This window comes from Mustela nigripes, chromosome 17 (assembly GCF_022355385.1).
Source record: "Mustela nigripes isolate SB6536 chromosome 17, MUSNIG.SB6536, whole genome shotgun sequence".
Classification (NCBI taxonomy): domain Eukaryota; kingdom Metazoa; phylum Chordata; class Mammalia; order Carnivora; family Mustelidae; genus Mustela; species Mustela nigripes.
This window is the reverse complement of record NC_081573.1, coordinates 10,363,344-10,386,611: the sequence shown is the minus strand read 5'-3', so window position 1 is coordinate 10,386,611 and position 23,268 is coordinate 10,363,344. Positions and strand designations below refer to the sequence as shown.

The following is a 23,268-nucleotide window of genomic DNA, read 5'->3' as shown; positions in this document are numbered from 1 at the left end:
AGAGGTGGGTTGATGGGAGGGGCTGAGTGGACTCAGGGGAGGACTGGCTCAATCCTGCTCCTCACTCCTCCCATCCCCCTTGATGACTTCTCCCACACTTGCATACCCTCTACACTGCCCTCATCACCCCATCCAGGGCACACCCCCGGCGTCTCATCTGCTGGGATGGCAGCACCCAGATACCTTGCCCCAGGACTCCCTTGCTCCAACCACAGCCTCAGAAGCAGGAGGGCACAGGAAGGTGCAGGGTGTGCTGAGAGCTACAGGAAGGGCTGTCCCACTCTAGTGGCTGCGCTGCTGGATCAAGGGACACAGGCAAGGCAGCTCTGAGTCACCGAATGGGGCTGATGGGTGTCTGACACTCAGTGAGGTCACCCAGGTAGCCTCTGACCACAGGGCCTGACACCCACGCAGCCCCAGCCAGCCCCTTGACCTCCACCAGGGTACCAGTGCCTAGAGTGCTTTGCTGGCTGCCCAGAAGCCACTCCTAGCCTTCCTCCTCCTTTCCATCTTTGGCCCAGGATCCTCCCAACCATCATTCCTCGACCACTTCTGGAAGATTTTTAACATTTTATTTATTTTGGAGAGAGAGAGAGAGAGAAGGCACATGCGCTTGTGTGAGCGGGGGGGAGTGGTAAGGGAGAGAGAGCAGAGCCCCACATGGGGCTCAATCTCACCACCCTGAGATCATGACCTGAGCCAAAATCAAGAGTTAGACCCTTAACTGACTGAGCCACCCACGTGCTCCTCTTCTGGAAGATTCTTTAAAAAAAAAAAAAAGATTTTATTTATTTATTTGAGAGAGAAAGCATGAGAGAGGGGGAAGGGTCAGAGGGAAAAGCAGATTCCAGGATTGTGACCTGAGCCCCAGGCAGACACTTGACTGATCCACCCAGAAGCCCCATTCTGGAACATTCTTTACACTCTGCCTCCACGGTCCTGTGGATGCCGATCCCAAGGCAGGATCTACACCAACATCACTGCGAACTCCCAGGCCCCGAACTCTGAACACCTGTTCCGCTGCTCCTCTACCAGCTCCTCGGAAGCACCTGATGTCAACCTCACGGACCTGCAGCAACCTGACCAGCTGGAGGAAACTGAGGCCTCTCACTAGTTCTCCCCCTCCCAATTGTACCTCTGCTATCGCCACCTCCTTCCCCTCTTCCCCCTCGCCCTCAGTCCATCTCTCCTCCTCCCATCTCTGCAGACCTCAGCCAGCTCCTTCCTCCATCTCTGCAGACAGGCTCAGGTGCCTCCGGAGGCTCAAAATCACCAAGGGGCTCAGCAGCCTTCATCCTTTGCTCCCCAAACCTCGAGGCACCCGCTCTCCCTCCCCCCCCCCCCCCCATGGAAGCCCTGTGGCGCAGCTCCAGTCCAGACAGACTCCCTAAACCCTCTGCACCACGGTCATTCACCCCCAATGCGGTGATAACACGGGTAGGTCACAGGGCTGCTGGGAGGATGCCGCTGTTAGGAGTTACACAGCCCGGTGTTCTCGGGGTGCATGTGCAGGAGGCTCAGTCTGTGTGGGCGATTCGAGGAACTCAGAATTAGTGCGGTGGTTCAATGCTGGTACCCCACACCACACCCGACGGTGGCAGCGACGGGAAGCCTGGATCCCTCCTCGACCAAGCAGCTCCAGGCCGGCCGGCCCACCAACAGGGGCCTGGAGTTGCTGGAGCCATCTGGTCAACACACATGGCGTTGGCAGGGTAGGAGAGCACCCCCCGAGGAGACACGTGGGCCCAGGATTGGGGCGCCGGCCTGGGGAGCACCTGGCTCTGCTGCCCTCCTAGCCACCAGAGAGGACAGTGAGCTGAGGAGAGGAGAGAGCAGAGCACAGCCCTCGTCCTGGGAGCTGCAGTTACTTTGTTTCTCACAGCTCCTCTTTCCTTCATCTCAGGGTCTTCCCCTTGTCCTCCCTCAGGCTGCCTGGATTGTATGGGGCTCTAGGCCCCAAGGCCTTATTACCCCTGTCCCTGGGGCCTGAGCCACCAGGGGGAGCTCCTGATGCCAAGCCCTCCAGGTCCTGACACTTTCCTGGCCTCAACGTGGGCTCCACGCATTTCCCAGTGGCGCTGGGCTGGGGGCCCTTATGGGGGCGGGGCTGGTCAGGGTGGAAACTGCCAGCAAGGTGGATGTCGCAAGCTATCTATGAAAGGGGCCGCAGTTCCTGCCCTGGAGGTCTTCCCTGACTCTCAGCAGGGGTGGCCTTGGCCCCAGGGGGCCATTGGGAAAGGTCAGGAAACACCTTTGTCACAACTGGTGCTCCTCAGCCTACAACACACACATTAGCTGGCTCAAGATGGAGGCCATGTCTCTGATCTCTGCTTTTGGGGTTCGAGACACTCTTGAGAATCAGAGGAAGGCTTCAAACCCTCTTCCCTGAGAAGAACCCACAGGCACATGTGCACTTGCTACATTTAAAGCAGAATTTCCAGAGGTTCTTGCCACCCTGTGGCCGTCTGGGAGGCGGCTCCCAGCTCTGAGCCCTGTCCAGAAGCCTCGGTGAGGGCACCTGCCCACCAGTCCCGGCGGAGGCCCCTTTCTTTACAGAAGCCATCCCTCTGCGTTCTCTTCTCCCTCGTCGTTAACAGGAGGGAGGAAATGACCATGGGCACTAGGAGCCACAGGGAGGAGAGATGGGCTCTCTCACTGTCTCCTGAAAGGAAGGGGGGGGGCCCTCTGCAGATGGAAGGAACTGGAGAAAGGTTACAGCTCTGCTGGGTCCCGCCCCTCCCACCGCTCAGCCCCCAGCCCCACCTGATGCTCCGGAGGGGGAAGGCCTCAGGCCCACACCACCTGAGCTCACTGGTCTAGAGAGCTGTCCTCATTTCTTGGGCACCGCCTGCGGTAGAGGGGAGAATGAGGAGGGGCGGCAGAATCCCCACGGACCTGGGTCCTGAGCAGCTTGAGCAGGCCCACTGCCCTGGTCCCCCAGAGCTGGGCCAACAGCACACGGACGAGGGTGCGGGCGCAGCTGACTTCAGAGGGGTGGCCAGGACCCTGTGCCGGGGGTGGGGGGGCCGGTAGCGAGTCCCTCTTCTTGCCGGAATGTCACCTTGTCTGAATGATGGCAGGCATCCTCTCTCACGTGGGGCCCTCTTCAGAAGCCCGCTTCGGGCTGAGATGTGACTCTCGCCTCTGTCCCCCGCCATCCCCAGCAATAGCCTGTGGACCCTTCACCCTTCTGAACTCAGAGGCCCCCAGAGCCCTGGCCACCTCCCCCCCGGCCCGGTCTCCCCAGCAGGGCTGAGGGTCTCGGTAGGCTGACAACATCCCCTCAAAATGTCAATCAAAATGAAAAGCTACAAAGGGTGCTGCTTATAACAAGGTTTTAATAAAATAAAAAGTTCAAGTGCTTCCAATCCCCCAAACATACCCCATTCTGGTGTGGGGGAGGGGAGGGACCCCCCCCCCCCCCCCCCCGACCGCCCCGGGGAGGGCCCCCCCAGAAACCCGAGGCCCCACCCGCCCTCCCTGGGCCCCCCCCCTCCCCCCCCCCGCTGGTGAGGATGTGTCCCAGACAGCCCCTTGCCTCAGACAGTCGCGGAGCCAGGAGCAAGCCCACTCCTCTCCCCTCTGTCATGCTGTTTCTAAGCAGTGCCACCCTGGGTCAGCTCCATTGCCTCCTGAGGCCTGGGCTTCTGGGGAGATGCCACAGGGCGGCCCCTACCCCTTATGGCTTTGCTCCCTGGGCAGGAAGGAGGTGGGTGGGGAAGGGAGCAGCTCCCGCAGTCCTGAGGCTGGAGTTGGGGTAGGAAGGCAGCAGCAGCCACGGTACCCTGCTGGGGTGGGGGTGGCTCAGGGGACAGCAGTCACAAAGGGTCAGGGGTCACACCCCCGGGTGTCCCCAAACCAGCCCAGCCCAGGGCAGAACTGTGCTGGGGCCTAGGGCCAGCCAATGGCTCCTTCTAGAGGTCAGTGAGTCCCCAAGAACTTGGGGCTTGGGGGGAGGGGGGCGAGGAGGGATTCCTTCCTCTCCTGGCCTGGGGCCTCCCTGTCCAGCCTGTCATGGCCCGTCACTGTTGACGTCCAGGTCAATGGAGCCATGGCTGACCACCAGCCTCAGGCGCTTGGGTGGGGAAAAGGGGGCAAAGGCGAGGGCCTGCTTGGGGACGGGGGCAGGGCCTGGGGTCCCGGCCGGGGCGGGGGCAGCAGGTGGGCCCGGAGCCACCCGGCTCAGGTCCACACGCACCACGTAAGGCAGCCCGTAGCGCCGGGCCCAGTGCCAGTCCTGCTGAGGGGCCCAGTGGGCACGGGGGGCTGGGCCCAGGGCCACCAGGGCCTCTGCTCGCAGGCAGCAGTGGGGACCACAGCCACCCCACTGGTGCAGGGAGACGCGGGCAGCGCGGAAAACGGGGGGCGCTGGGGCCCGCCGCTGCTGAGGGCGTCGGCGCCTCCGGGGCCGCACTCGGAGTGGGGGCTGCGGCAGCCACTGGAGCCAGAGGGGCGAGGCTTCCGGGCGAGCACCACAGGGCAGAGGGCAGCAGGGTTGGCAGGCTGCTGTGGAGGCCCGAGGAGGGGGGGTACGGGGGAGAAAATGGAGCATGAGCTGGGCTCTGGCAAACCCTCCCCCACCACCAAGGGCAATGGCAGGTGGTGGCAGGACAAGGGGGGCATGGGGGCGACAGAGGTCAAGAGCTGGCAGCACAGATAGGTGGGCATGGGGGCCAGAGGTGGCAGAACAGACAAGGGCGGGACTGGGGGGGCACTCACCACAGAACGGGTCCCGGCGCAGCGCGGAGAGGTGAGCACAGGCCCTGGGGCCCAGCAGGCGACCACCGCCATCCAGGCCCTGTTGCAGCCTCCTCTTGGTCTCCCGGAGCTCATACTTGTCCAGGGGCCGTGGCGGTAGGACCTCCCTGGGCTGCAGGCGGAAGGCTCCTTCGCCTTTCCTGGGGGTGGCAGGAGGGAGAAGGAAAGAAGCAGGCCCTGAGGAAGCACGTCCAGGTCACTGCCCTCCTCCCCAGGACCCCTCCTGGGCACCTCACCTCTCACACGTGTAGCATTCACAGTGCTCATTCTTCTCACCAAAGAAGCCCTCCCCATAGAAGCAGGTGACCTCGTCCCCTGGCTCGATGTCCCGGAGCACTTTCACGCAGGCTGCATTCCCATCTGCGGGCACAAACTGGGGGCCGGGGCTGCTCAGCGCTGGTCCTGGTGGCTGCCGGCCTCCACCCCTCCTAGCTAAGCACACTCCCAGGGCACACTCCCAGGGCAGGAGACTGGGGCAGGGACGAGGAGTGGCAGGGGCTGGGAGCCCAGAGTCCTCTGGTGGGGGCACCCCTCCGGGCCTGCCCTCTGCACACACTCCCTGACCTTCCGCCCATTTGCTGGCCCCCACCCTCCCTGCGGGATGATGATCCAACTGGCCCCTGCCAGTGCACACTGCCTGCTCCTTCCTGCACTCCTCCTCTGCCCCCAGACCCCCCTAGACCCACAGCTCACTCCTTGCCAGCCTGTACCCCAGAGGCCAGGTCCAACCTCTGCCAGTCTTGGCTGTCTCCCTTCCCAGTGCCTGTCTGCTTTGCAGCCACAGTCTGTGAGAGCTGCCCGCCCAGGCCCCTCCTGCCTCCTGTCCCTGCCCCAGCCTCCTGCCCCTGACCCCACTCCCACCTCCTGCCCCTGCCTCTTGCCTCCGCCTCCTGCTCCTGGCCCCATTCCTGGTCTGGGAGGAGTGGGACTCCCCTCCGTGCCTGCAGTCTAGCCTCACACGTGCTTGGGGGTGGCTCTCACCACCCACCCTCCTGATCCCCGGCCAATTGGCCAGAGCCACCGTGCACAGCAGGGTCTTCTGTCCTTGTCCTCTCTATTCCCCCGGACTCCAGCTGGAGCCAGCTTCTCACTCAGTTACACACCAGGTCACACGCCAGCCTCTAGTCCCTCTCCTGCTGCCAAGCCTGTGGCTCACGGGCTGCCAGGCCATCTCAAAACCCAGCCCCATCATTCACCCAGCCAGAGCGTCCACGGTGATGACTTGAGCTCCTCTGTGGCACACAAGGCCAGAGTCACCGTGCCGGGCCTACCTCCTGGCCCTCCACTGAGGTGTATCTGTTTGGGATGCCCTGACACGCCTCAGTTTTCCTCCAACACCGAGGAAAATCCTAGTCCTCCTTCAGTGCTGGGCTCTGGCGGGACTTCTGGGCAGCCTCCCTGCTCCGCACGAGGCCAGGCCAGGGGGTCTCCAGGTGCAGGGGCACTTCCTGTGTCCCCATCATCATGCTCCTCCCTCCAAGGGCGGCAGCCAAGACTCTGGCCACAGCCCCTCCCCCCTCGGATAGCTGCAGGTACAAACGGGGTTGTGGCCCGGGTGGGGGGCTCCGGCCACTTTCTGGCTAGTCACATGCCACTCCCCGGGGACCCCTCAATTCCCCCATGCCCACTCCTCCATTGGGGGGGTCCCCAAGTCTCACCTTGCAGTTGGGTTTGCAGTCTACAGCATTGAGAGGAGGGTGGGGGAGAGAAGAAACTCAGATGAGCGGAGGGCTGGGCAGAGTGGGGGGGTCGTCCCCCATTCCTCTCCCCCTCCCCCCACCCCGCCCTGCCCCCACCCCCACCATGGTTTATGAAGGCTGCCGGGCCCAGCCACAGCTGTGCACTCCGTTTCCGGGTGGAGTACATGATGCTGAAGTCGTTCTCCCCAGCCCTCAGCAGCCCCTCGTCCGCCTCCCGCAGCTCCGCGATGCAGCCCACCAGCAGTTCCAGCTTCTCATTCTTCTTCCTGCCAAGAGGCCAGGCCGTGGGGCTGTGAGCAGGGCCTCCAACCAGCCCAGTGTCTCAGCAGACGGGGGCCTCCAAGGACCAGGGCACTGGGCCTCCTGCAGGCTGCTGCTGCCACCGTGGTCCTCCTCCTGGCTTTTGCCAATCCACTCACCTCCCTGGGGTGCTTCCTGGATCCAGCATCCTCTGACACAGGATAGTACCCAGACAGGCACCCCTCCTGCTGTCTGCTCGCCCTGGGCTCGTCCTCCAGCCCCAACTGCCCTTGGGCCTCACACAAGTGGTTCTTCTGCCTGGACTCCCCATGAGTGCTAGTAACGCCCTGCAAACTGTCACCCAGCACGCCACTCCCCCGCCACCGCCATGCTTCAGCAGACTCTCTGGTGGGCCTCTGCTTAGGCCGGTTCCCAAGAACACTCAAAATTCCCTCATGACTCCTGAAGACCTGAGCAGCCGTGGTCAGGACCCGTGGTCAGTGACCACCTGCGTTCTAGCTACACCGTATGTGGCTGGCAGGGTCCGTCTTGCCACTGTCCTGTCCCTTACCCAGCAGCGGCCTCTCCTGCCCTGGCCTCCTGCCCCCCTGGGCACAAATGCTACTTCCCCAGCAGTCCCTGGAACCCTGGGGTCCCACGGGGTTCTCATTTCCCACTGGGGCTGCGATAGGCAAAGAGGGTCTGTGGGCCTGGGCCTGGCCTCAGCCGCAGAGGCTTCTCCCCTCGTCTGCAGAGGTCTCCTCTCCCAGCAGCCTCCAGGGCCCTGGTGTGTGAGCTCCAGCCTCTTACCAAGCTCTGGTAGACACAATCTTGGCTCCATTCGTTTCCATGGAGTACCGCGTACAGGGCAGGATGGTGAAGCCACTTTCAGGCAGGAAGGCTCGGAGGTAGCGATAGATCTGGGGGAGGTGATGGGGTGGGCGGGGTGAGGAGCTGGGGCAGGGTCATCCTCGGCCCTCTCCTGGGTCCTAGGCCTGCTCTGCCACTGACTTGCTATGTGGTCTTGGGGGCCTCACTTCCCCTCTTGGGGGTCTGTTTCCTCATCTGTCAAATGAAGAGGCTGTGCTCCACCTCTGAGGGCCCCCAACTCTCCTCTCCTAGGATTCTCTGAGCCTCCTCTCTCAGATGGACCCAATGGCTAGGAAGTTAGGGAGTCTCAGGGGGAAGGGTTGGCGCTTCGTGGAGGGGCCTGGAGCCTGGGGCTCCATAAGATCGGCCTGGCAGGGTGGAGGACCCAGGACAGGCCGAGGTGATAGGGAGGACACGTGGGCTGAGGGTGGGGGAAGGGAAGGGTGCCCTCACGTGGGTCTTGAGGGCAGCCTCCTGCCGAGGGCCCCGGCTCTGGAAGTAGTGGGCCATCCAGCCTCCCAGCGTCAGGGCCCGGTACGCAGCCTCCAGGTCCCGCTGCCTCAGGAAGGCCTCCAGCGCTGAGCGCAGGTGGTGCTGTCGCCGCAGCGGGGGCACGGGGCTGGGGGAGAGGGCACGCCTGGGTCCCAGGGCCTTGGCCTATTCCCTCCGGGCCTTCCCGGCCCCGCCCCCACCCCCACTCGGGGCTGCCGGATGTGGAGGAAGGGAAGGGGTCCCAGCTGGGCCCCGGGTCCTCCCTGTCCCAGGCCGCCTCACCTGACGTTCATCTTATGGGTACGGAAGCCGAGGTAGGGGTCCAGGACAAGGCTGGTGGCAAGGTCGTCGTTCTCACACAGCTCTCTGGCTGTCACTCTGTCGGGTCCCATGGTGCCCCATGGACCATGCTGCCTCTGGCCCAGAGTGGAGGGGGCAATGGAGGGGGAGGGGCAGCGCCCCGGGACTCCCACTTCTGAGCTGCACGGGATTTGGCAAGCCTTTTGGTCTCCAGTCTCATCTACAAATCAGAGCGTAAAGCAAGACTGACTTTGCAGGGCCCTCAGCGAGGTCGGGATGCAACAAGTACTCCGACAGTGGGGAAGCCCAGAAAGGATGCCCGTCACCGTCATGAGTATCTTCACACTCTGGGGCACAGACACCAGTCCCCCAGCACATACAACTCACACACTCACACGCAGATTCCCTCATGTCCCCTCGCACCCCCCACACACCCACCCACCCACGCACGCACGCACGCACGCACGCACAGTCCCTACTGGCCCAGGGAAGACTGATTAATTGGCAGTCAGGGATAACCCTAAAGGCTTAGCCGGGCAGGAGGTGGGAGTCGGGGGAACCCATCCCCACTTCCAGCCCTCACTGAGGAAAAGTCCAAGGCTTCCCACCCTCTAGGACAGACTGTTCCTCCACCCACCCCCACGCTTGTTGGCCTCAGCCTCCACCTCCCTCCCGCTCCTCCGTCCTCCCCCCAACCAACAGCTCCTGGGAATCATCAGGAGGCTCTGGGTGAAGCCCCAGGCAGCCTGGAGGGGGGGTGAGGGGAGGGAGAGCGGAGGAGGGATCCCAGCACCTGCTCCCTCTCCAAGGATTGGGGGGGGGGGTGCTCAGAAGACAAAGGGGGTAAGAGGGGAGAGAAAAGGAATGATATGGAGAGGCAGAACAGGTCTATCAAAAGGGGAGAAAGAAGGGAATTAGCAAAAGGAAACAAAACAAGACCCCTAACCCTGACGGCGGTGGAGGGCCGGCTGGGCATCCAGACCATCCAGACCGCGGTGCTTCAGGGAGAGTCCATGGGGGACCGCAGGGGAGGGGGAGTCGAAAAGGGATCAGCAGCTAGAGCTGGGGAAAGGGGTCTAGAAAAGACTGGAAGGCTGGGGATGAAGGAGGGGGTGCTGAGAGAGGACGCCGGACCGAGTGGAAGCTGCAAAGAGGCATGTGGGTAAAGACGAAATACACAGACTGCACAGAAGGGTGCTGGGGCAGGGAGAGGGCCGGGGGTGCCAGCTGGACACGGAGCACGCCGGGGAGGCCTGGACGTCAGGGACGACCTCGCGAAGGCCAGAGTGGAGCCCTGGGGTCGAGAGCAGGTCCCGAGGAGGTGGAGGGGGGCCTAGGGGTCCACAGCCGGGCTTGGACAGGCGGAGAAGGGGCAAGTCCTGCCCGTCAGGGAGGAGAGAGCCTGGGGTCCAGGCAGGGACCTGGGCAGGCACTGAGGATCCAGGAGCGGGGGCTGAGGTCCGCGGAAGCAGTGGGGAAGCAGACGGGGGCCTGGCGGGCAGTGAGAGTGCAGGGGAAGGGCCTGAGGTCCAGGGAGGGGAGTGGAGAGTCGCAAGGCGACCCGAGGGGTCCGCTCAGGCCCGGGAGTGCGGGGAGGGGCCTAGGTGAGGAAGCACAGGGAAGCGGCTGGGCGCCCGCAGCAGCCTGAGGCCCACCGAAAGGCCGGGAGACGCGGGCGCCTGGACACGAGGAGGGGCCGGGCGGGGCGGGGGACGGTCGGGGCTGGGGGCGACCGGGAGCCAAGGCGGCGCGGGCTGGGGGCCGAGAGGGGGCTCAGAGGTCGGGCCCCGCGCCGCCCCTCACCCGCTTCTCCTCCTCCGCCTCCTCCTCCTCAGGCACCCGCGCCGCCGCCGCCACCACCTCCCACTGCCTGCTCCAGCTCTCGTCAGACACGGCCGCCGCGCCTCCCGTCTGCGCCGCCGGGCCCGCCCCACCACCGGCAGCCGGAGCTCCCATTGGTCGAGGCGGCCGCCGCTCCTCAGTGGCTGGGCGCTCTCGCCGCTCCCATTGGCCGAGTCTCGCTCGTCCCCTCCCCGCCGGCCCTCCCGTCAGTGCCCCTACGAAACCCCGCTCCGCCCGCGCCGCTGCCAAGCGCCGCAGACGGCAGCTAATGGCTCCTGTCGCTGTCCTTCCACCGCTGCCATGGAGACTTTTCCCGCCCTCTGCCCTGAGTCGACGCCCTCATTGGCCGAGAGCGTCGTGGCTCCAGGCTAAACTCGGGTTTGGGTCAGGTTATTCGGGTCCAGGAGGGGAGGGGGCGGGCCCTGCCGGCTCCATTGCCCGCGTGTGATTGGCCGGCCCTGGAACGGCTCAGCCTTCCATAGGCTAAAGCCTCCGCCCGTCACCGGAGGAGTCGCGACCGGCCCATTCTCTTTCCCCCGTGAAACCTTCGCGGACCGCGGGCAGAGAGCCGGGGCGGGCACGAGGGGTGGGAGCGCGGCGGCGCCTGGCAGACCCCGCCCGGCGGGCCGTTGCCGCGGCGACCAGAGTTTATTGACAGCCCTGCCCGGCTCCCGAGGGCGCGTTGCTCCCGCTCTCTGCTCGACCGCCTTCGCCGCCGCGAGTGCCCCGGGCGATTTCGCGAGCGCCCCGAGAGCTCTGCTAGCGAGCGGGTGGGGGAGGAGCCTGGGAAGCGCGGCCTTTGGAGAGGGCTCCGCGGGGCGGCGCCTCCCGCAGTCCGGATCCCCAACTTGCTCCCACCCTGGAGGCGCACATGATCAGCAATTCACCGCCGCTGCGCCCGGAATAGCGAGCTGCGCGCTCGGGGCCGGCGCTCTTTGTTTCGCGCGCCGCGTGTGTCTGGTGCGCCGGGAACAGGGCCCGGCACGGGGAGGGCGGCCCCACTGGGAACCGACCGAATGAGCGCGAGGCGGGCGCGGACGATGTCCGCGTCACTCTGTGGCGTCGGGGAGGTGGCTCGCCCTCTCTGGCCCTCGGGCTGGCGCTCGCCGGACAAGGACCACCCTGGCCCTCGCTGAGGGTTTCTTCTTAACACCCTCCTAGGTGTCTTCTATCCGCGCTTCCAGCTTCCCTCCCCTTGCCCAGCCGGGACGACCCCCTACCCCAGCTCTGACACCGCTCCCCCCAACCGAGGTACCTCTCCCCGCCCCCCAGTAGGGACGGTCACAGCTCCAGAGGGCAGCAGCGGCCAGCAAGCAGAGAGGACTCTGAAAGCTTAGCTCTCTGGCAAAGTCCTAGCAGCGTGTCCGCATCTTAGAGGCGCAGCCCTTCCATCCGCGGGTGTCTGCCCTGGATCAGCACCAGCAAATGTGAGCAGAAGGATAAGCTCCTAACGGTGTTGGTAGGGGTAAAAAACGAAACGGCTTAAATGTCCATCACATTAAAAATGGGTAAATGGATCGTGACACATTCATACAGGGGAGCACCATACAGCAGCAGTGGAAGGGAGTGAACCGCGCTCCCTATATCCACCCGGACAACCCCAAAGCGTGTTGCTAGCTGCGGAAGTCTGCGTAGCGGAGCGCGAAGTCATAAAACCCACAACACAAGGGTGGTGTGTGGATGCGTGTTTTAAATGCGTATAAACATGCATCAGGTGACAAAAGGAGGAGCGGGACCCCTCCAGGTGGAGGGGAAGGAATGAAATCAGGAAGCCACACGTGACATTGGTATTTGTACTTTTTTTTTTCTTGTAAGCCCAGAGGTGGAAACCACGAGTTCACTATAAACACTATCTGTTGTTTTTCTCTCCGTCAAAAGAATTCATAATATGAATAAAAATTTGACCTGCTGGGCACCTGGATGGCTCCTTTTATGATCCCAGAGTTCCACCTGGGGCTCCCTGCTCAGTGGGGAGTCTGCTTCTCTGCCCCTCCCCTGGCTTGTTCTCTCTCTCAAATAAATAAGTAAAATCTTGGGGGGGGGGGGACAAACTTGACCTGCCAATTCCAGGGTTTATTCGAAAGAAATAACTGAGAAGTGTTAAGATATTTGTATATAAGGGCACCTGAGTGGCTCAGTGGGTTAAGCCTCTGCCTTCGGCTTAGGTCATGATCTCAGGGTCCCAGGATCAAGCCCCACATCGGGCTCTCTGCTCAGTGGGGAGCCTGCTTCCCCCCTCTCTCTGTCTTCCTCTCTGCCTACTTGTGATCTCTTTCTGTCAAATAAATAAATAAAATCTTAAAAAAAAATCCCAGAAAAATAGAAAAACCCTTAATGTCCAACAATAGAAGATTGGTTGGATCACAACAGCAAATCCAGCAGACGGAATAACAACAATGTTTAGCAGTTCCTGAGCTCTCAGCATGGGCCAGAGACTTTGCAAATAGCTGTGAGAGGGAAGGGCTGTTATAATGCCCATTGTGTAGATGAGCAAAGTGAGGCTTATAGAGGGGCTTGAACAGGCCAACAGACACCAGAGGTTTACTCTCAGACTCGGGGCTACAGTGCCCACCTAGCATCCTGTGGGTTCTCAACCTCAGATGGCACAGGAAGAGGCACCCCAGAGAAGGAGTGAAGCTTTGACACAAGCCGTATCGCAAACGGACTATGAGATCGTGCTGGGTAAAAGGAGCCAGATGCCAAAATTCACGTTTGGAATGATTCCATATCTTTCTTCTTTTTATTTTTTTTATTATTTTTTAAAGATTTTATGTATTTATTTGGCAGAGAGAGAGAGAGAGACTGAGACACAAGCAGGGGTATCAGCAGGCAGAGGGAGAGGGAGAAGCAGGCTCCCTGCTGAGCAGAGAGCCCAATGCAGAACTCCATCCTAGGACCCTGAGATCATGACCTGAGCCGAAGGCAGTGGCTTAACCCACTGAGCCACCCAGGCGGCCAGTGATTCCATTTCTATGAAATTCCCAGAATAAGTAAATCCATAGACACAGAAAGCAGATTCATGATTGCCAGGGCTGGACAGGGTGGGGGGGAGGATTAAAGGAAACTGGGGAGGGGCTAATAATAGGTATGGTGTTTCCTTTTTGGATGAAAAGATTCCAGAACTAGAGAATGGTGATGTCACAGAACATCATGCAGGTACATAAAGTCATTGAACTGTACACTTCAAAATGGCTAAAAGGGTAAATTTGATGTTAAGTGTATTTTACTATCAAAAGAGAGAGAGAAAGAAATAATCACCTGAGAAATACAGTGAAAATATAGATTCTAAGTCTCAGGAGCCAGAAAGCTCTGTTGGGTATTTAATAATCAATTATTTTAGGATAGTGTTGCCCAAGTGTGGTCTGTGCCCCAACAGCCTCAAGCAGGATCACATGGGTGCTTGGTGGGAATGCAGAATGTTGGGCCATATCCCAGAATTCCTAAATCAGAATCACCCAGACCAGTGGTTGGAATGTTCTGGAATGCTTGAGAGGCATGCCTCAGAGCACACCTTTGCAGGTGCCTTTTTCCGACCACACGTTCACTCGCTGGAGGGACAGCTTACTAACTCCTAAAACTTGTTAAAAGACTGTAATTTAGGATGATGATATTTCAAGAGGAAAGGGATATCTATTTATAGGCATATATAAATTACGAGATTTGGGACCAGGATTTGGAGAAAGGGGAAACTTTGTGTCTAATGATGGGAATGTAAGTTTGTGCAGAGGCTATGGAAAACAATATGGTAGCTCCTTAAGAAATTAGAAATTAAAAAAAATTAGAAATAGAAATGCCATGTCATCTAACAATCCCATTTCTGGATATATAGCCAAATAGAATGATCACTCCTGCAAAAAGATATCTGCATTTTCGTGGTTATTGCAGCATTATTCACAACACCCAAGATGTGGAAACCACCTGAGTATCTGGCAATGGATTCATGACCAAAAAAAAAAGAAGGTGGGTACATATGTGTGATGGACTATTATTTCGCAGTGAGGAAGGAGGGAATCCTGCCATTTCGACTGTATGGAAGAAACTGGAGGGCACGCTGCTGAATGAGATAAGAGACACAGAAAAACAAATACTGTAGGATCTCAAATGCATGTGGAATCTAAAAAGAATTGAGTCCTTTGAAGCAGAAAGTGGGAAGGTGGTTATCAGGGGTTGGGGAGGGAAGGGGAGAGATTGGACAAAGGATACAAACTTAGAGTTGTGAGATGAATGAATGACTAGAGTTAACAATACTGTATTGTATACTCGAAGTTTGCTGAGACGGTAGATCATAAGACACACACACAGAGGGTAACTGGGAGGTGAGGGATGTGCTAATTAGTTGATTGTGGTGATCATGTCACAGTGTGTACGTATATCAAGCCATTATACTTTATTTCTTTTTCTGAGATTTATTTATTTATTGGTCGGAGAGAGAGCATAAGCAGGGGAAGAGGCAGGCAGAGGGAGAAGCTGGCTCCCCACTGAGCAGGGAGCCCAATGTGGGACTTGATTCCAGGACCCCTGGGATCATAACCTGAGCCAAAGGCAGCCACTTAACCAACTCAGCCACTCAGGCGCCCCTACTGTATACTTTAAATATATACAATTTTTGCTTGTGATTCTACAATTTTTGTTTGTGAATCATACCCCAATAAAGCTGGGAAAAAATAAGTGCTTATGGGAGAAGTTGTCTCTCTGTTTCCAGGTATGACTTATGTAATGACCAAATGTCTATAATAATAGGATAAAATGTAAGTATTATATTCTGTATACTAGTTTATAAACACTGATAGCCACACATATACCTATGCATATGCATATGTACATATATAACTCTGTATCATTGCCATCATGCTCAAACTTCTGCAATGAATTCACACCTTGGTGGTCAGCCTCCGAGATGATCCCCAGGGACCGTCTCCCCTAGGAGAATTCACAACCCTCTGGATAGGGCTGAGCCGGTTCTATGCGAAGGATAATGCAAACACGATGGCATGTCCAAGGCCAGCGCACCGAGGACATGATGGGTTCCATCCTTGCTATCTCTGGGACCACTCCTCTGGAGGAACTCAGCACCATTCTGAGAGGTCAAGGCCACCTTATGGAGAAGGCCACGTGGCAAGGAACCAAAGGTTTGTGGTAACAGCCATGGAGGAACTGAGGCTTCTTGCCAAGAGTTTGAGTGTCATGTGAGTGAACCACCTGGAAACGATCCTCCTGTCTCCAGACTGTGTCCCCATCGACACCTTGACTATAATCCGAAGAGCAGCCCCAAGCCAGAGACAGGCACCTAAGCTGCTCCTGAATTCTGGACCCCCAGAAATGGTGTGAGATGACAAATTCTTATTGTTTTATGCCACTATAGTTAATTGATAGGCGAGTGGATTAAAATCCAACATCCTGGGCACCTGAGTGGCTCAGTTAGTAAAGTGTCTGCCTTCAGCTCAGGTCAGGATCCCAGGGTCCTGGGATCCAGTCCTGAGTTGGGAATCTCTGCTCAATGGGGAGCCTGCTTCCCCCTCTCCCTCTGTCCCTCCCCTTGCTCACACTCATTCTCTCATGCACTCTCTCTCTCTCAAATACATAAATAAAATCTTTATTTAAAAAAATTAAACAAGGAGGCCCGGGTCTGGGGATCTAGTCCTGTCATGGGGCTCCCAGCTCAGAGAGGAGCCTGCTTCTCCCTCTCCCTCTGCTTTACCCCACACTCATGCTCTCTCCTTCTGATTCTCAAATAAATAACTTAAAACTTAAAATCTTTAAAATCTTAAAAAAAAAGGACAGAAAGAAAGAAAAAAGAGAGAAAGAAAGAAAAACTTGTACGTGAATGTTTATCGCAGCATTATTCATAATTAGCCAAACATCTTGGGAACGAACCCAAACATCTGCGATTGACAAATGAACAAACAAAACATAGAAAGGGAATTGTGACACTGGCTACAGCACCGATGAGCCTTGAAAATATTTTGTAAGTGAGATAAGCCAGACACACACACATAAATATATTGTGTGATTCCACTAACATGACGTTCCTGGAAGAGCCAGATTTATAGAGACAGAAAGTGGAATGGTGGCTGCCAGGGGCTGAGGGTGGGGAACTGGGAAGTATTCGTTAATGGGTAAAAAGTTTCTGTTTGAGATGATGAGAAACTTCTGAAGACGGACAGTGGTGATGGTTGCACAATACTGTGAGTGTACTTCACACGGTGAATTGAACACTGAAAATTGGTTAAAAGGGCAACATTTACATTATGTGTATTTTACCATGATAAAAAAAACCTAGAGAAAATTCATGTTCATGATGAAACCCCGAAAGCTTTTTATTTGAAATCGGAAACAAGACGGGGAGTCCCCTTACCACTGCATTCAACAGTGTTCTGAAGACATAGCCTCCTGGGTAGTGAGGCAAAAAGAAGGAAAAAAAAAAAAAGGTGTAAGAATTGAAAAGAAAGGGGCACCTGGGCGGCTCAGTGGGTTAAGCCTCTGCCTTCAGCTCAGGTCATTGTCTCAGGGTCCTGGGATCCAGCCCCGAATCTGACTCTCTGCTCAGCGGGCAGCCTGCCTTTCCCCCTCTTTCTCTGCCTGCCTCTCTGCCTACCTGTGATCTCTGTCAAATAAATAAACAAAATCTTAAAAAAAAAAAAAAAAGAATTGAAAAGAAAGGTGGGGCGCCGGGTGGCCCATTCAGTTAAGCTACCGACAGGAACTCAGGTCACGATCCTGGGGAGGGGGGTGGTTGAGCCCAGCATCAGGCTCCTTGCTCAGTGGGGAATCTGCTCCTCCCTCTCCCTCTACCACTCCCCCATGCTCCCGTGCTTGCTCATGGCTCTCTCTATCTCTCTAATAAATAAATAAAAATCTTTAAAAAAAAAATTGAAAAGAAAGAAACAAAACTGCCATTAATTTCAGATATGATTAGGTACCTAGAAGATCCAAAAAAGTTCCCGATAAAATATCAGAATTAAGGATGGAATTTAACAAGGAGCTGGATACAAAGTCAATATACAAACAGCAACTGTATGTCTTTTTACCTGTGCGTTGAAAAGTCCCCCAAACCACCCATGTTTGGAAATTCACTGGGACTTACAGAGCCCAGTACAGAGTTCTATTTGTGGCTAAGCTTTATTGTAGCAAATAGAGGATCATGAGGGGAAATGTCACAGAGACTAGAGATTCATATGCAGGTTTCCTCGTGGTCTCTCCCTTCATGAGGACCAACAGAGCTCGCTCCTTCCCCAAACAAAACTTCAGCAAAGGGGTGCCTGGGTGGCTCAGTTGGTGGGCATCTGCCTTTGGCTCAGGTCATAATCCCAGGGTCCTGGGATAGAGCCTGGTATTGTACTCCTTGCTCAGCGGGGAGCCTGCTTCTCCCTCTCCCTCTGCCTGAGACTCTCCTGCTTATTCTCTCTCTGTGTGAAATAAGTAAATAAAGTCTTTTTTAAAAATGCAGCAAAACGTGTGATGTTTTTGCCCAAGGGAGCCCATTAGAGACTCAGCACCCAAGGTTTTTATTGCTGACTAATCATTCAAACACTGTCTGCTTAGAAGGCACCAAAATTCCAAACTCCCAGAAGGAAAGCAGGCATTCAGCATTACCACAGGTTTAGCACAAATAATCCAGGCCCTCAGAATAGTTCAACAGCCAATTCTGCAGACACCAGGCCAAGGCAAAGCTTGCAAGCATGATAGCTGATTCAGATATGCTGTATTAACCATTTTTTGTACAACAAACTAAGTTCTAAAATTAAAATTAAACCAGTATGGATTACAATAGTTTTTACAAATATCCAGTAAGGGGAAATAAATCGAATGAAAGGTATCCAAAACTACTTCAAGAAAAATCTGTAAAGGGGTGCCTGGGTGGCTCAGTGGATTAAGCCACTGCCTTCGGCTCAGGTCATGATCTCAGGGTCCTAGGATCGAGTCCCACATCGGGCTCTCTGCTCAGCAGGGAGCCTGCTTCCCTCTCTCTCTCTCTGCCTGCCTCTCTGTCTATTGTGATCTCTCTCTGTCAAATAAATAAATAAAATCTTAAAAAAAAAAGAAAAATCTGTAAAACATTATTGAGAGATCTTAAAGAAGATCTAAAACAGGGAGATACATACCATGTTCATGGACTGGGAATAAGAAGGGAGATGGTGTGTTGGGAGATTTAAGAATGAAAATATGGAAAAGAACCAAATTTTGGAATCAGACAGATCTGTGCTCTGGCTCCAGCTCCTGCAGTCAGTCACTGAGTGATACTGGGCCTGTGCAGTAGCCAGGGTGGAACTCTCTGGAAGAAAGAACTTAATTAGTCCTGAAGAGCACCTTTGGAGGACAGCCCCAAGGTGCAGCATCAGTAACTACTATTTTGTTTGGATCAAGGTCATGTTCTTTTCTGGCAGCCCCCAACCATGACTAAGCATCACAGGTGGGGTGGGGGAGGGGGGTACTAGGGCTTGGTCATTCCCACCTAATGTGGCTCCTCCAAAGGTACTTTTTCTGTCTTTCTTTTCCTTTCTTTCTTTCTTTTTAAAAGATTTTATTTATTTGAGAGAGAGGGAGAGTGCACACAAGCAGGGGAAGTGAAAGAAGCGGGCTCCCCTGCTGAGCAGGGGGCCAGATGGGGGCTCCATCCCAGGACTCGATTCATGACTGGAGCTGAAGTCTTAAGTGACTGAGCCACCCAGGCACCCTAAGTTTTTATTCATTTTGAGAGAGAGAGAGAGAGCACATGCCTGAGTGAGCAGAAGTGCAAGGAGTGGGGGAAGGGCAGAGGAAGAGGAAGATGGAAAGAAGCAGAGTCCCTGCGGAGCTCCACCTCCTGATCCTGAGATCGTGACCAGTGCTGAAATCAAGAGGCAGACCCTTAACCTACTGAGCCACCCACGTGCCCCTCTTTTTCTTTTATAAGTGAAGTAAAATTCACACACCACAAAATTCACCACTTTAACCATTTTAAGGGGTATAATCCAGAGGCATTTAGTACTGCTGTTGTGCAACCGCCCATCCTCTATCTGCTTCCAAGGCATTTTCATCACCTCAAAAAGAAGCGATTAAGCAATCACTCCCCATCCACCCCTCCCTCCAGCCTCTGGTAACCACCAGTCTACTTCCTGTTTCTATGGATCCGTGACAAGAAATCCTTGTGATTCTCCTGTCCTGTTGTTGGCTGGCTGAGATTTTTTTGGAGACCCTTCTTACCCACACTTCCCTTCTCCCTCTTCTTCCAAAGGTGGCCCACCCACTTCCTGGCCCAGCCCTATTCCCTCTCCCCTTTATCTTTCCTGGCATCGCCACCCGCCCCCTGTAAATCCCTTGTATTGCAAACACCATTGCAACATCTCTAGCACCAGATAACACAGCAGGATGCCTTGATTGCCAAGCATCTACTCCATGAAGTGGCACAACTTCTCAGAAGTATGGTGACTCGGGGGACCCCAAAATGTTCGTACCCCCGCAGGCTCCCTCCTGAATCTTCACAGGCATGTGACGGGGGCACCCTTAGGATCCTTGCTTTGACAGGTGACAAAACAGAGATCCGCTGCGCGGGCAGCTTCCCCTCTCTGGGAAAAAACGTCCTCACAATGAACCAGACATGGTTTCCTACACGCGGTAGTGAAGTATCATGTCACACGGAGGAAGGCCAAGTGCAGCCTCCTCCCCTCGGAGGAGCCCACCAGCAAGCACATGTTTCCAGAAGGATCTGGGAGAGTCCAGAGGGGCTCCCCCACTCTTAAGCCTGCCCAGTGGGAGGGTTCTATTTCCAAATGAAAGTAGCCCAGAGTACACTGGGATCATGACCTGAGCTGAAGGCACACACTTAACCCGCTGAGCCACCCAGGCGCCCCCCAAAAGGAACAGTCTTTAAAAGTCCCTAGGGAGCAGAAAAGAAAATTCTTAGCAAAAAATGCATTGTTTCGAGGTGAGGCTGCCCTCCGCAGGGGAGTGGAAGGGTCTCTGCGCGCATTTCCTAGTGCTAACCAGGGCACTCCAGGTGGCCTAGATGAATAGGTGAATGTTAACTATCTTTGGGGGGGGGGGTGAAGGGGGCAGGGAGGCTGAGGCCGCTCTTAGGTTAGAATTCAGTCCTGTTTTGCTGACTGGGACCCTTCACGTAAGTGACTCCATCTTCGCTCGAAATTTCCTTGTTACCAGCAGGAAGTCTGTCTCCAGAGCCATGCTGCAAGCTCTATCTTACAGATTGAAGAAAATGAAGTCCCCAATCCAGGGACCCTGTGGGAGACAGCATAGTGGTCCCCAAAATATCTACGCCTTCCTCTCCAGAACATGTGACTAGGGCACCTTACGCAGCAAAAATGACTTTGCACATATATTCAATTAAGGATTTTTTTTAAAGATTTTTTTTTTCTTGGTGACACAGAAAGCACAAGCAGGGGAAGCAGCAGGCACAGAGAGAGGGAGAAGCAGGCTTCCTGCTGAGCAAGGAGTCTGATGCTGGACTCAATCCCAGGACCCTGGGATCATGACCGGAGCTGAAGCCAGACACTTAAACCACTGAGCCACCTGGGTGCCCCTAAATTTGTGTTGCCTTAGGCCATGAAATTTGGGGTACTTTCTTAGAGCAGCCTCTGAAAGCTCATGCAGGCATCCAGCTCCCAGGTGGCAGAGATGGGATTTGAACTCAAGTCTTGGGATTTGGAAGCTCTAGATCTTCTGGTATCTTCTGGAAGGGTGAATCTTCCATTATTCCAGATCTACCCCCTCCAGGGTTGCTGGGCAGTGCCCGACACTGTAGATGTTTTAATGGTTATCATTATTGTACCTCCTTCCTGTCTACACACAGTGTCAGTTCCTTTCGGTCCTTTCTGCTCAAGAACCTTCCATGGCTCCGTAGTACCCTCAGGATAATGACCAAGCCCTTTAAGGCAATGCAAACTCTGGGGCCTGGCTCATGTCTCCTGGTAACCCAGCAGACAAAGGCACCCGACCCCCACGGGCCAGGTTTGGGTGGCCCCCTGAACTCTTCTGAGAAAGGGTTCCTGCATCCTAAACACTCGCAGCACACTCCCTCCTTTTAAGTATGGCTTGTGAGATTTTCCCGGCCTTCCCTCACCACCAGTATACACAGGACACCGTGGCTAGTTAGCCACCATGCCTTGTGCCACCTTCACTATAACACCTGTATTCCAATTTTCGGGGTCCAAGACTGGCTGCCTTCCAGCCTGGGAAGCCACTGTGGGCAGGGGTGACACCCTGGCCTCCGTTGCTGGTTGGCTGTGCCATGTCTGTGTGTCTGCTCCTGCATGGTCTCATCTGCACTCTAGATGAAGCCGACAGCCTCAAGTCCTCACTGCTGCGGCCGTGGAAACGCAGGATCACAGGGAGAAAAGGTGGGTTCAGATGTCTGAGTCCCCAAAGACATAGGGTCAGTGGAATTCTCTCCGGCCCGGGGAGGGGCTGAAGTGCTGGTGTGTGTTACAACACTGGACGAGACTCAGCGTGTGTGAAACGTCCAGAATTAATAAATCCACGGAGACAGAAAGCATTCTGGAGGTGGCCAGGGGCTGGGGTATGGAGCGAATGGGGAGTGCCTACACTTGGTGGGTACAGGGTTTCTTTAGGGGTGAGGAGAAAGTTCTGGAGATAAATAACGTGATAGTTGCACAACCCTGGCACTGTACCAAATGCCACTGTTCACTTTTGTTTTCTGAATTTTACCACAAATTGAAAAAAAAAAGAGGTGGGCTGCTGAGGGAGAAGGGAGCTGGAACTTCTAGGTCTGAGGGAGGAGGGACTGGGGTCCTGGACTCCTGGGAGGAGGGGGTGGGGGCCTGGGCTCCTGGGTCCAGGGGAAGCTGGAGGAGGCTGGGGCCCAAATGTCTGATTACCAAGAGGGGAGGAAACTGGCAAGATGAGGGTTGCTATGTGACATACAGAAAAATATGATCAGGGCAGAGGAAGCAATTGCTTTTGGCGGAAGCTTCATCGGATGGCAATTTCGACACCAAGGCCTCCCTTCCCACCCTGAGCTTGCCCACTGGGGAATTCCAGGAGATGGCCCAGAGGAAGGGAGAGGGGAAGGCAACTGAGGGGAGGAGGCAGGGTCACTGCGGGCCCATCCTCAACAGCCTAAGGACACAAACTGCACCCAGGAAGGAGTCTGACCTGTGGGCCTGGATTCTGGGCCCCCAGAGAAGGTAAGAGCTAGGAGGCTGGACCCCAGGGGCTAGAACCAAATGCAGGAATTCTAGAAGGGACTGGACTTCTGGGTCCCCAAGGGAGGAAGGGTGGAGAGAGCTAGAGGCTCAGATTCTGGGTTCTGGGGAGGACACGGGCTGGGCACTTGGACATTGAACTTTTAAAGCTGAAGGAAGGAAGTTGGGGGCCCCTTGAAGCTAAGTAAGGTGCTCCCTACTAGTTTCTGAGAGGGGAAGTGGTGGTGCAGGGTTAGGTCCTGAACACAGTGGCGGGTTGGATGGTCGGACGGTCGGGCAGTGGGGCGGTCAGACTGCTCGGCAGCTTGGATTTTGGTTCTGCCACGACACCGCCCAAGCCCTACCCCACGTCCCCTCTCCTTTTCCAACCTCTCCCACAGCTGCGGGCCCAGGACCGGGAAAGTGAGAAGAAAGTTTGGACAGGTGAGCATTCTGGGGAAGCCCAGAGGCTATCTGGGAGAGGCTCTGAAGCTGGGTGAGGGAGGCCAGCCAACAGGGAGGTCAGGATGGGAAGACAGCTGTTACAGGATGGAGAGCGCCGCAGGCAGAGAGCTGGTCTCAGCAGACCAGAGCCTCATCCACTGTTTCTGCCCTGGGAGCCAACGGGAGCCTCAGAGCTGGAGGGGCTCAGAGCTGGGAGGCCACCTTCAGAGGCACCTGGACCCACAGGGCAGATTCCTCACCTGAGAGAGAGAGAGAGAGAGAAAGGTTCGTGGTCACTCTCCTTCCCCTGCAGAGCCCAGCATGTGGGGTTACCTGTCTGTGCTGCCCGCTTTCCTGGCCTTTTCCGCTATCACTGGAGTCTGGAGCGTGTGAGTGTTAGAAGCAGGAGAACCCCGGGTCTGATGGAGGAGGGACTGGGGTTCTGAACTTCTGGGTCTGATGGAGGAGGGACTGGGGGCCTGGAT

At 56.2% G+C, this 23,268-nt stretch overlaps 2 protein-coding genes across 5 annotated transcripts in view; one reads left to right on the top strand and one right to left on the bottom strand.

Moving 5' to 3' along the window:
* Positions 1–3,492: 3,492 nt before the first annotated feature.
* Positions 3,493–10,390, bottom strand: KMT5C (lysine methyltransferase 5C). 2 transcript variants are annotated; one of them, XM_059382061.1, is made up of 9 exons: positions 10,164–10,390; positions 8,343–8,580; positions 8,022–8,187; positions 7,509–7,618; positions 6,561–6,724; positions 6,417–6,436; positions 4,995–5,131; positions 4,720–4,898; positions 3,493–4,503 (listed from the first exon to the last, which is right to left on the bottom strand). In XM_059382061.1, exons 2-9 carry the CDS (start codon positions 8,450–8,452, stop codon positions 4,013–4,015), a joined length of 1,377 nt encoding a protein of 458 aa, XP_059238044.1. In that variant the 5' UTR covers positions 8,453–8,580; positions 10,164–10,390; the 3' UTR covers positions 3,493–4,012. The 2 variants fall into 2 exon arrangements, with proteins under 2 accessions (XP_059238044.1, XP_059238043.1); XM_059382060.1 differs by having other exon boundaries at positions 3,493–4,506; positions 10,164–10,383.
* An 11,583-nt stretch (positions 10,391–21,973) lies between these two features.
* The window catches only part of TMEM150B (transmembrane protein 150B), a 5,799-nt gene continuing 4,504 nt past the window's right edge, over positions 21,974–23,268 (top strand). The window contains exons 1-3 of one of the 3 annotated variants that reach the window (XM_059383241.1): positions 21,974–22,342; positions 22,741–22,783; positions 23,097–23,172. In XM_059383241.1, coding sequence (XP_059239224.1) covers positions 23,105–23,172 — 68 coding nt within the window. In that variant the 5' untranslated portion in view covers positions 21,974–22,342; positions 22,741–22,783; positions 23,097–23,104. The remainder of the gene's footprint in view (positions 22,343–22,740; positions 22,784–23,096; positions 23,173–23,268) is intronic. The other 2 variants (XM_059383240.1, XM_059383239.1) reach the window with 2 other exon arrangements.